This window comes from Orcinus orca, chromosome 13, assembly GCF_937001465.1.
Source record: "Orcinus orca chromosome 13, mOrcOrc1.1, whole genome shotgun sequence".
Taxonomy (NCBI): Eukaryota; Metazoa; Chordata; class Mammalia; order Artiodactyla; family Delphinidae; genus Orcinus; species Orcinus orca.
Window position 1 is genome coordinate 54,776,023 of NC_064571.1, and position 12,162 is coordinate 54,788,184.

At 38.3% G+C, this 12,162-nt stretch overlaps 1 protein-coding gene and 1 long non-coding RNA gene across 7 annotated transcripts in view; both read left to right on the plus strand.

Annotated features, from left to right (window-relative positions):
* LOC125960907 (uncharacterized) overlaps positions 1-12,162 on the plus strand; it is an 840,695-nt gene that overhangs the window by 763,568 nt on the left and 64,965 nt on the right. The gene's annotated exons all lie outside the window — the stretch shown is intronic.
* Positions 1-12,162, plus strand: part of SRBD1 (S1 RNA binding domain 1) — a 231,045-nt gene that overhangs the window by 185,051 nt on the left and 33,832 nt on the right. For all 6 annotated transcript variants that reach the window (XM_033419145.2, XM_033419146.2, XM_033419147.2 and 3 more), the window contains one exon: positions 11,259-11,365. In XM_033419145.2, coding sequence (XP_033275036.1) covers positions 11,259-11,365 — 107 coding nt within the window. The remainder of the gene's footprint in view (positions 1-11,258; positions 11,366-12,162) is intronic.

The following is a 12,162-nucleotide window of genomic DNA, read 5'->3' on the forward strand; positions in this document are numbered from 1 at the left end:
TGTATTCTGTTGTTTTTGGATGGAGTATCCTATAAATATCAATTAAGTCCATCTTGTTTAATGTATCATTTAAAGCTTGTGTTTCCTTATTTATTTTCATTTTGGATGATCTGTCCATGGGTGAAAGTGGGATGTTGATGTCCCCTACTATGATTGTGTTACTGTCAGTTTCCCCTTTTATGGCTGTTAGCATTTGCCTTATGTATTGAGGTGCTCCTATGTTGGGTGCATAAATATTTACAATTGTTATATCTTCTTCTTGGACTGATCCCTTGATCATTATGTAGTGTCCTTCTTTGTCTCTTGTAACAGTCTTTATTTTAAAGCAATTTTGTCTGATAGAAGAAATGTTATTCCAGCTTTCTTTTCATTTCCATTTGCATGGAAAATGTTTTTCCATCCCCTCACTTTCAGTCTGTATGTGTCCCTCGATCTGAAGTGGGTCTCCTGTAGACAGCATATATACAGGTCTTGTTATTGTATCCATTCAGCCAGTCTGTGTCTTGGTTGGAGCAGTTAATCCATTTACATTGAAGGTAATTAGCGATATGTATGTTCCTATTACCATTTTCTTAATTGTTTTGGGTTTGTTTTTGTAAGTCTTTTCCTTTTCTTGTGTTTCTGGCCTAGAGAAGTTCCTTTAGAATTTGTTTTAAAGCTGCTTTGGTGGTGCTGAATTCTCTCAGCTTTTGCTTGTCTGTAAAGGTTTTAATTTCTCCGTTGAATCTGAATGAGATCCTTGCTGAGTAGAGTAATCTTGGTTGTAGTTTTTTCCCTTTCATCAATTTAAATATGTTCTGCCACTCCCTCTGACTTGTAGAGTTTCTGCTGAAAGATCAGCTGTTAACCTTATAGGGATTCCCTTGTATGTTATTTGTTGCTTTTCCCTTGCTGCTTTTTTTTTTTATTTTATAATTTTATTTATTTTTTTATACGGCAAGTTCTTATTAGTTATTCATTTTATACCTATTAGTGTATATATGTCACTGTTTGGGACTCTTTATGCTTCCTGGACTTGATTTACTATTTCCTTTCCCATGTTAGGGAAGTTTTCAAGTATAATCTCTGCAAATATTTTCTCACTCCCTTTTTTTTTCTCTTCTTCTGGGACTCCTATAATGTGAATGTTGGTGCGTTTAATGTTGTCCCAGAGGTCTCTGATACTGTCCTCAATTCTTTTCATTCTTTTTTCTTTATTCTGCTCTGTGGTAGCTTTTTCCACTATTTTATTTTCCAGGTCACTTATCCATTCTTCTGCCTCAGTTATTCTGCTATTGATTCCTTCTAGGGAATTTTTAATTTCATTTATTGTGTTGTTCATCATTGTTTGTTTGCCCTTTAGCCCTTCTAGGTCCTTGTTAAACGCTTCTTATATTTTCTCCATTCCATTTACAAGATTTTGGATCATCTTTACTATAGCTACTCTGAATTCTTTTTCAAGTAGACTGCCTATTTCCTCTTCATTTGTTTTGTCTGGTGGGTTTTTACCTTGCTCCTTCATCTGCTGCATATTTCTCTGTCTTCTCATTTTGCTTAACTTACTGTGTTTAGGGTCTCCTTTTTGCAGGCTGCAGGTTCATAGTTCCCGGTTTTTTTGGTGTCTGCCCCCAGTGGGTAAGGTTGGTTTAGTGGGTTGTGTATGCTTCCTGGTGGAGAGGACTGGTGCCTGTGTTCTCATGGACAAGACTGGATCTTTCTGGTGGGCAGGATCATGTCCGGTGGTATGTTTTGGGGTGTCTGTGAACTTATTATGATTTTAGGCAGCCTCTCTGCTAATGGATGGGGTTATGTTCCCGTGTTGCTATTTGTTTGGCATGGGGCATCCAGCAGTGGAGCTTTCTGCTCGTTGATTGCACCTGAGTCTTAGTGTTGAGATGGAGATCTCTGGGAGACCTCTCGCCAATTGATATTACGTGGGGCCGGGAGGTCTCTGGTGGACCAGTGTCCTGAACTTGGCTCTCGCACCTCAGAGGCTCAGGCCTGACACCCAGCCAGAGCACCAAGACCTTGTCAGCCACATGGCTCAGAATAAAAGGGAGAAAAAAGAAAGAATAAATAAATAAATTAATTAAAGTTATTAAAATAAAGAATTTTTAATATATTATTAAAATAAAAATAGTAATAAAAGAAAAAAGGAGAAGAGAGCAACCAAACCAGTAAACAAATCCACCAATGATAACAAGCGCCAAAAACTAAACTAGGGTAAACATAAAAATCAGAAACTAGTCAGTCGCATACAGCAAACCCCAAGTATATAGTTGCTCCCAAAGTCCACTGCCTCAACTTTGGGATGATTCGTTTTCTATTCAGGTATTCCACAGATGCAGGGTACATCAAGTTGATTGTGGAGATTTAATCTGCTGCTTCTGAGGCTGTATGGAGAGATTTCCCTTTCTCTTCTTTGTTGGCACAGCTTCTGGGGTTCAGCTTTGGATTCGGCCCCACCTCTGCATGTAGGTTGCTCTCTGGCGTCTGTTATTTGCCCAGACAGGAGGAGGTTAAAGGAGCAGCTGATCAGGGGGCTCTGGCTCACTCAGGCCCGGGGGAAGGAGGGGTACGGGATGCTGGGTGAGCCTGCGGCGGCAGAGGCCAGTGTGACATTGCAACAGCCTGGGGTGTGCCATGTGTTCTCCCAGGGAAGTTGTCCCTCGATCACAGGACCCTGGCAGTGGCGGGATGAATGGCCTTCCGCGAGGGGAGGTGTGGATAGTGACCTGTGCTTGTACACAGGATTCTTGGTGGCTGTAGCAGCAGTATTAGAGTTTCATGCCGTTCTCTGGTGTCCGCGCTGCTAGCCGCGGCTTGTGCCCATCTCTGAAGCTTGTTTAGGTGATGCTCTGAATCTCATCTCCTCACACACCCTGAAACAATATTCTCTTGCCACTTAGGCAGTTCAGGAGCTTTTCTCGGACTCCCTCCCAGCTAGATGTGGTGCACTTGCACCCCCGCTTCACGCTGTGTTCACGCAGCCAACCCCAGTCCTCTCCCTGGGGTCTGACCTCCGAAGCCAGAGCCTCAGCTCCCAGCCCCCACCCAATCCAGCGGGTGAGCAGACAAGCGTGTCAGGCTGGTCAGTGCTGGTTGGCACCAATCCTCTGTGCAGGAATCTCTCTGCTTTGCCCTCTGCACCCCTGTTGCTGCACTCTCCTCCATGGCTCCGAAGCTTCCTCCCCGCCACTCCCTGTCTCCGCCAGTGAAGGGGCTTCCTGGTGTGTGGAAACTTTTCCTCCTTCATAGCTCCCTCCCAGAGGTACAGGTCCCGTCCCTGTTGTTTTGTCTCTGTTTTTTCTTTTTTCTTTTGCCCTACCCAGCTACATGGGGAGTTTCTTGCCTTTTGGGAAGTCTGAGGTCTTCTGCCAGCATTCAGTCGGTGTTCTGTAGGAGTTGTTCCACATGTAGATGTATTTTTGATGTATCTGTGGGGAGGAAGGTGATCTCCACGTCTTACTCCTCCCCCATCTTGAAGGTCCTCCCTAGTTACTATTTTATACATAGTATCAATAGTATGTATGTGTCAATCCTAATCGCCCAATTCCTCCCACCCACCCCCCTTTCCCCATTGGTATCCATACATTTGTTCTCTACATCTGTTTCTCTCTTTCTGCTTTGCAAATAAGATCATCTATACCATTTTTCTAGATTCCACATATATGAATTCATACATACAATATTTGTTTTTCTCTTTCTGACTTACTTTTTAAAATACTTTGCTTTATAACTCTGTAAAGTTACTCTTTAACCTCTCTATCAATCCGTGGTCAAAGGGACCATCATTTACCAAAAGATCAAATGAGACATCAGTGAACGAAACACATGTTCCTGGCCAGTTTATATATTCTTCTCACATGATAATCTCAGTTGGCTGCATTTTTTTATTACACTGTTCATTCCATGTTAAGGATATGTGCAACAGGCTTGATGTGGTCTATTCTGTTTCTTTATTGATTTTTTTAATGCTGTGTGGCAAGCAACCAAATTAACTTTATGATCCACTAATTGGTCACAAGCCTCAGTTTGAAAACCATTGGTTTTAACCGGTCATTATCATCTGCTGGAAATAGGGCCAGCTTCCCTAAAGCATATGGCCTTACAGAGGTTGAGTGGATGCATGAAACACAATCAGGCTTCTGTCTGGAAGGAGGAAAAGGGGGTTGGAGACTAGAGGTAGGATGGGCAACCAAGATTGTCTGCTATAGGGACTGCTACTCATTTAGATATCCTATGCATCTGGTGTGTTTGGAAGTGTGTGGAGTTGTTTGCATTTATTCTAGTGACCCCTAACTATTACTCTTAGTTTTTCCTATTTGCTTAAAGTTATGTCTCTTTCCTCAAATATTTTTTCTCGTTACTTTCATTGTACTTGCCTCTATATTGTCACCCATCTTCTACCCTCTCATTTTGTAAAGTCCCCTTTTCATTTTGCTGATTCTCATCTACTTAGACACAGAAAAGACTATCCAGCTTCTTAAAAGCTGTGGCTCATAAATAATCAGGTTCTTAGTGACGTCTTGGGTTTTACTTTATGATATTTTTCATGATTATATTTGCTTATTAGATTTTTATAATTGTGTCTATATTTTTAAGCTGTGGTCTGAGTAGTTACCAACTAGGTTATCTCTGAAAAACAAAAACAGTCTGGCAGATCAAAAACTTCAGCTGTTATTAAATGATAATAGTGTAATCACAATACCTAGAGAGTCTACTTACTATATTGTCTTCCTAAGAATTTAAGGTTATCAAACCTATCCTTGATTCCTTAAGACATATGGAGAGGAGAAGAATGCTGAATTACAGTTTCATGTCTGGGAACATTAACGGAGGATCTTTAATTTTAGAATTGTGAATAACATCAAGTGTTTTGAACCATTCACTATGGTAATCTGGCTTCAATTAACGAACAAATAGTTATTCAGATACTGCATTTCATCAATTCTAAGATGCATATTTTCTCACATTTTAACACTCTGATAGTAGGATGCATCTTCCAATTAATGATGTCCTCTGGTTGGCCCTGTGGCAAATCATGGTGTAGCATCTTCGTGAATTTGATTGTGAATCCTGGAGACATGGCTGAACTGCAGGCTCTTCACTGTTCTAGTCAATAAACTATTGAACAATGAAACATTTAAGGACCTTTAAGGAAAAGTAGGAGTTTTGTTGCTGTCTAAAATCTCTTGTGTTGAGATTAAGGTAGGACTACAGAATGAGCGTCTGACAGCTTGAAAGAAAATCTCAGAAACTATAGAGTATTACTCTTTTAAGAAATGCTGCATTATCTAGGTGCTCAGCAGCATAAAAGATAAAATGGGTGGAAGAATTTGGACATCTATGACTCTGACTTTACAAAGTGATACAGAAAAGTTGAATGTTTAATGTGAAGAAATTTCAGGAATACCTTAATCAGATTAAATTGCTTATATTTTCCTTTTTGTCTATGCATGATATATGATTTTAAAACTTTCTAAATAAGTCTAAAAGAGTTCTTTTAATTTTTATAAAACAAAAATTCTGAGTAACAAGAAAGCATTGTGTTATGATTTAATTGGTGGTATATCTTCTTTCTTAGTGGTATATAAAATAATGGTGCTTCTTATAAGCAGTAGTATCTTCAGTTTCATGAAATATGAGAGTTTGGTTTACTGTCAAATTTACTGAGTATTTGTGTTCTGCTTCCTATTATAATTCACTCTCTCCTGTTAAGAAGAACTAAGGGACAGAATACATATGCAAGTGAAGATAAGACTACAAGGCAGTGCGTGAATGATAGTGACCAGTATGGCTCAAAGTGTGCTCCCAGAACCAACAGCAACAACATTACTGGGGAGCTTCTTAGAATGCAAATTCTCAGGCCCCACCTCAGACCTACTGAATCAAAGACTGTGGATGTGGGGCCTAGCAACCTGTGTTTTAACAAACCCTGCAGGTGATTTTGATGGCAAGCTAAAGTTTGAGAACCCTTGCTCTGGCAGAATTTCACAAAAGGGAAAAATACTGGTGCTGTTATATTTGAGTCAAGTGTATGAGTAATTTAGAGAGTAAGAACAGATTCCTTAAGTTCAGCTCAATTACATTGGCTAACAATGTGTCTAAAAGAAATGAAGAAATTTAGTTTGCTGTGTCTCAGCCTGCTACCAGTAGTATACGCAAAGGGACTAGTCCAAGAACTGTATGTTCTTTACTTTTTTTTTTTTTTTGCAGTGTAACATAACTTTGGTTTTTTTTTTTGAATTTTATTTTATTTACTTTTTTATACAGCAGGTCCTTATTAGTCATCAGTTTTATACACATCAGTGTATACATGTCAATCCCAATCTCCCAATTCATCATACCACCCTCCCACCCCCCCGCCCACCGCTTTTCCCCCTTGGTGTCCATACATTTGTTCTCTACATCTGTGTCTCAACTTCTGCCCTGCAAACCGGTTCATCTGTACCATTTTTCTAGGTTCCACATATATGCGTTAATATACAATATTTGTTTTTCTCTTTCTGACTTACTTCACTCTGTATGACAGTCTCTAGATCCATCCACATCTCACAAATGACCCACTTTCGTTCCTTTTTATGGCTGAGTAATATTCCATTGTATATATGTACCACATCTTCTTTATCCATTCGTCTGTCGATGGGCATTTAGGTTGCTTCCATGTCCTGGCTATTGTAAATAGTGCTGCAGTGAGCGTAGGGGTGCATGTGTCTTTTTGGATTATGGTTTTCTCTAGGTATATACCCAGTAGTGGGATTGCTGGATCATATGGTAATTCTGTTTTTAGTTTTTTAAGGAACCTCCATACTCTTCTCCATAGTGGCTATATCAATTTACATTCCCACCAACAGTGCAAGAGGGTTCCCTTTTCTCCACCCTTTCCAGCATTTGTTGTTTGTAGATTTTCTGTTGATGCCCATTCTAACTGGTGTGAGGTGATACCTCATTGTAGTTTTGATTTGCATTTCTCTAATAATTAGTGATGTTGAGCAGCTTTTCATGTGCTTCTTGGCCATCTGTATGTCTTCTTTGGAGAAATGTCTATTTAGGTCTTCTGCCCGTTTTTGGATTGGGTTGTTGGTTTCTTTAATATTGAGCTGCATGAGCTGTTTATATATTTTGGAGATTAATCCTTTGTCTGTTTATTTGTTTGCAAATATTTTCTCCCATTCTGAGGGTTGTCTTTTCGTCTTGTTTATGGCTTCCTTTGCTGTGCAAAAGCTTTGAAGTTTCATAAGGTCCCATTTGTTTATTTTTGTTTTTATTTCCGTTACTCTAGGAGGTGGATCCAAAAAGATCTTGCTGTGATTTATGTCAAAGAGTGTTCTTCCTATGTTTTCCTCTAAGAGTTTTATAGTGTCCAGTCTTACATTTAGGTCTTGAATCCATTTGGAGTTTATTTTTGTGTATGGTGTTAGGGAGTATTCTAATTCCATTCTTTTACATGTAGCTGTCCAGTTTTCCCAGCACCACTTATTGAAGAGACTGTCTTTTCTCCATTGTATATCCTTGCCTCCTTTGTCATAGATTAGTTGACCATAGGTGTGTGGGTTTATCTCTGGGCTTTCTATCTTGTTCCATTGATCTATGTTTCTGTTTTTGTGCCAGTACCACGTTGTCTTGATTACTGTAGCTTTGTAGTATAGTCTGAAGTCAGGGAGCCTGATTCCTCCAGCTCCGTTTTTTTCCCTCAGGACCGCTTTGGCTATTTGGGGTCTTTCGGGTCTCCATACAAATTTTAAGATTATTTGTTCTAGTTCCGTAAAAGATGCCATTGGTAATTTGATAGGGATCACATTGAATATGTAGATTGCTTTGGGTAGTATAGTCATTTTCACAATATTGATTCTTCCAATCCCAGAACATGGTATATCTCTCCATTTGTTGGTATCATCTTTAATTTCTTTCATCAGTGTCTTATAGTTTTCTGCCTACAGGTCTTTTGTCTCCCTAGGTAGGTTTGTTCCTAGGTATTTTATTCTTTTTGTAGCAGTGGTAAATGGGAACGTTTCCTTAATTTCTCTTTCAGGTTTTTCATCATTAGTGTATAGGAATGCAAGAGATTTCTGTGCATTAATTTTGTGTCCTGCAACTTTGCCAAATTCGTTGATTAGCTCTAGTAGTTTTCTGGTGGCATCTTTAGCATTCTCTATGTATAGTATCATGTCATCTGCAAACAGTGACAGTTTTACTTCTTCTTTTCCAATTTGTATTCCTTTTATTTCTTTTTCTTCTCTGATTGCCGTGGCTAGGACTTCCAAAACTATGTTGAATAATATTGGTGAGGGTGGACATCCTTGTCTTGTTCCTGATCTTAGAGGAAATGCTTTCAGTTTTTCACCATTGAGAATGATGTTTGCTGTGGGTTTGTCGTATATGGACTTTACTATGCTGAGGTAGGTTCCCTCTATGCCCAGTTTCTGGAGAATTTTTATCATAAATGGGTGTTGAATTTTGTCAAAAGCTTTTTCTGCATCTATCGAGATGATCGTATGGTTTTTATTCTTCAGTTTGTTAATATGGTTTATCACATTGATTCATTTGTGTATATTGAAGAATCCCTGCATCCCTGGGATAAATCCCACTTGATCATGGTGTATGATCCTTTTAGTGTGTTGTTGGATTCTGTTTGCTAGTATTTTGTTGAGGATTTTTGCATCTATATTCATCAGTCATATTGGTCTGTCATTTTCTTTTTCTGTAGTATCTGTGTCTGGTTTTGGTATCAGGGTGATGGTGGCCTCATAGAATGAGTTCGGGAGTGTTCCTTCCTCCACAATTTTTTGGAAGATTTTGAGAAGGATCGGTGTTAACTCTTCTCTCAATGTTTGATAGAATTCACCTGTGAAGCCATCTGGTCCTGGACTTCTGTTTGTTGGAAGATTTTTAATCACAGTTTCAATTTCATTACTTGTGATTGGTCTGTTCATATTTTCTGTTTCTTCCTGGTTCAGTCTTGGAAGGTTATACCTTTCTAAGAATTTCTCCATTTCTTCCAGGTTGTCCATTTTATTGGCATAGAGTTGCTTGTAGTAGTCTCTTAGGATGCTTCGTATTTCTGCGGTGTCTGTTGTAACTTCTCCTTTTTCATTTCCAATTTTATTGATTTGAGTCCTCTCCCTCTTTTTCTTGATGAGTTTGCCTAATGGTTTATCAATTTTGTTTATCTTCTCAAAAAACCAGCTTTTAGTTTTATTGATCTTTGCTATTGTTTTCTTTGTTTCTATTTCATTTATTTCTGATCTGATCTTTATGATTTCTTTCCTTCTGCTAACTTTGGGTTTTGTTTTTTCTTCTTTCTCTAGTTCCTTTAGGTGTACGGTTAGATTGTTTATTTGAGGTTTTTCTTGTTTCTTGAGGTAGGCTTGTATAGCTATAAACTTCCCTCTTAGAAGTGCTTTTGCTGCATCCCATAGGTTTTGGATCATCATGTTTTCATTGTCATTTGTCTCTAGATATTTTTTGATTTCCCCTTTGATTTTTTCAGTGATTTCTTGGTTATTTAGTAACGTATTGTTTAGCCTCCATGTGTTTGTGTTTTTTAGTTTTTTTCCCTTTAATTGATTTCTAATCTCATAGCATTGTGGTCAGAAAAGATGCTTGATATGATTTCAGTTTTCTTAAATTTACTGAGGCTTGATTTGTGACCCAAGATGTGATCTATCCTGGAGAATGTTCCGTGCGCCCTTTAGAAGAAAGTGTAATCTGCTGTTTTTGGATGGAATGTCCTATAAATATCAGTTAAATCTATCTGGTCTTTTGTGTCATTTACAGCTTCTGTTTCCTTATTTTCATTTTGGATGATCTGTCCATTTGTGTAAGTGAGGTGTTAAAGTCCCCCACTATTATTGTGTTACTGTCGATTTCCTCTTTTATAGCTGTTAGCAGTTGCAGTTGTCTTCTGTTTGGTGCAAAAATATTTACAATTGTTATATCTTCTTCTTGGATTGATCCCTTGATCATTATGTATTGTCCTTCCCTGTCTCTTGTAACATTCTTTATTTTAAAGTCTATTTTATCTGGTATGAGTATTGCTACTCCAGCTTTCTTTTGATTTCCATTTGCATGGAATATCTTTTTCCATCCCCTTACTTTCAGTCTGTATGTGTCCCTAGATCTGAAGTGGGTCTCTTGTAGACAGCATATAGATGGGTCTTGTTTTTGTATCCATTCAGCAAGCCTGTGTCTTTTGGTTGGAGCATTTAATCCATTCACGTTTAAGGTGATTATCGATATGTATGTTCCTATGACCATTTTCTTAATTGTTTTGGGTTTGGTTTCATAGGTCCTTTTCTTCTCTTGTGTTTCCCACTTAGAGAAGTTCCTTTGTCATTTGTTGTAGGGCTGGTTTGGTGGTGCTGAATTCTCTTAGCTTTTGCTTGTCTGTAAAGCTTTTGATTTCTCCATTGAATCGGAATGAGATGCTTGCCCGGTAGAGTAATCTTGGTTGTAGGTTCTTCCCTTTCATCACTTTAAGTATATCATGCCACTCCCTTCTGGTTTGTAGAGTTTCTGCTGAGAAATCAGCTGTTAACCTTATGGTAGTTCCCTTATATGTTATTTGTCGTTTTCCCCTTGCTGCTTTCAATAATTTTTCTTTGTCTTTAATTTTTGCCAATTTGATTACTATGCGTCTCAGTGTGTTTCTCCTGTATGGGACTCTCTGTGCTTCCTGGACTTAGGTGGCTCTTTCCTTTCCCACGTTAGGAAGCTTTTCAACTATAATCTGTTCAAATATTTTCTCTGGTCCTTTCTCTCTTCTCCTTCTGGGACCCCTATAATGTGAATGTTTTTGTGTTTAATGTTGTCCCAGAGGTTCTTAGGCTGTCTTCATTTCTTTTCCTTCTTTTTAGTTTATTCTGTTCCACAGCAGTGAATTCCACCATTCTGTCTTCCAGGTCACTTATCCATTCTGCCTCAGTTATTCTGCTATTGATTCCTTCTAGTGTGGTTTTCATTTCAGTTATTGTATTGTTCATCTCTGTTTGTTTGTTCTTTAATTCTTGTAGGTCTTTCTTAAACATTTCTTGCATCTTCTCGATCTTTGCCTCCATTCTTTTTCCGAGGTCTGGATCATCTTCACTGTCATTATTCTGAATTCTTTTTTTGGAAGATTTCCTATCTCCACTTCATTTAGTTGTTTTTCTGGGGTTTTATCTTGTTCCCTCATCTGGTACATAGCCCTCTGCCTTTTCATCTTGTCTGTCTTTTTTTAAATGTGTTTTTTTGCATGTTCTTTACTTTTGATTCATATTTGATCTTTGTCTTTTCAGCACGATGTGTCTCAGACTCTACTCAAGGCCACACTGGATAGTGTTGTAGAAGAATGTGTCAGCTTTGTGGGAGTGGATATTAACATCTGTTCAGAAGTTTTGTTAAGGTGAGACAAGAAGTCTGTGGCTGAAGATCACAGAATCTTGAGTTTTACTTGCTATCCAGTTCAAACTCAGCTAGAGCAAGGGGACACGTGTATAAAGTTGTCAAGTATAGAAAAATCTGTGAGTTCATACATTGCTTCCGATAATCAGTCAGAGCGGAAGGCATCATTTAAGAAAAGAGTTATAACAATTCATGTTATTTTTAATACTGGAGATCTAACGTGAAGAACATATGGTGACTATCGAGTGCATTAATGTCGCTAATAGAATTTAAATTAGGTTAACATGGAAAAGAGCTGTTTCCCACCACAGGAGAGTAGATATTTTTCACTAGTTCAGTCTCTTGCTTACATCTGTCAAAGCTGGCAGTCACCAAAAGATAAATCCTGAGGGTTCAAGGTATGCTTACCATATTTTTACCTTGATTCCACAAGTCACATCTCAATATCTTCATTGTACTGTGATCATGTCTTATATGTTCTTTTTTTTCCCCCTGTGGCTGTAGAAGAGCTGATTTTTTGTTCCTCGTCTTGCATTTATTATACAGTTCTGCTGATGCAGCATGAAATTCTGGACCTCTGGAAAAAATATGGATCTTTCTGCTTTAAATTGGAATAGCAGAAAATAACCCTTGCATTGTTAGGTGTTGCTTTTCTACCACAGTGACAAACATTCCATAATGCCATATATGGAATTCTGTAATAAAATTAAGATTCTCTAATTAACACCAAGCCAACTGTGTAATGATAGAGTTTTTATATCATGAATAAGTACCTTTCTATAGTTCAAGTCTTTACTA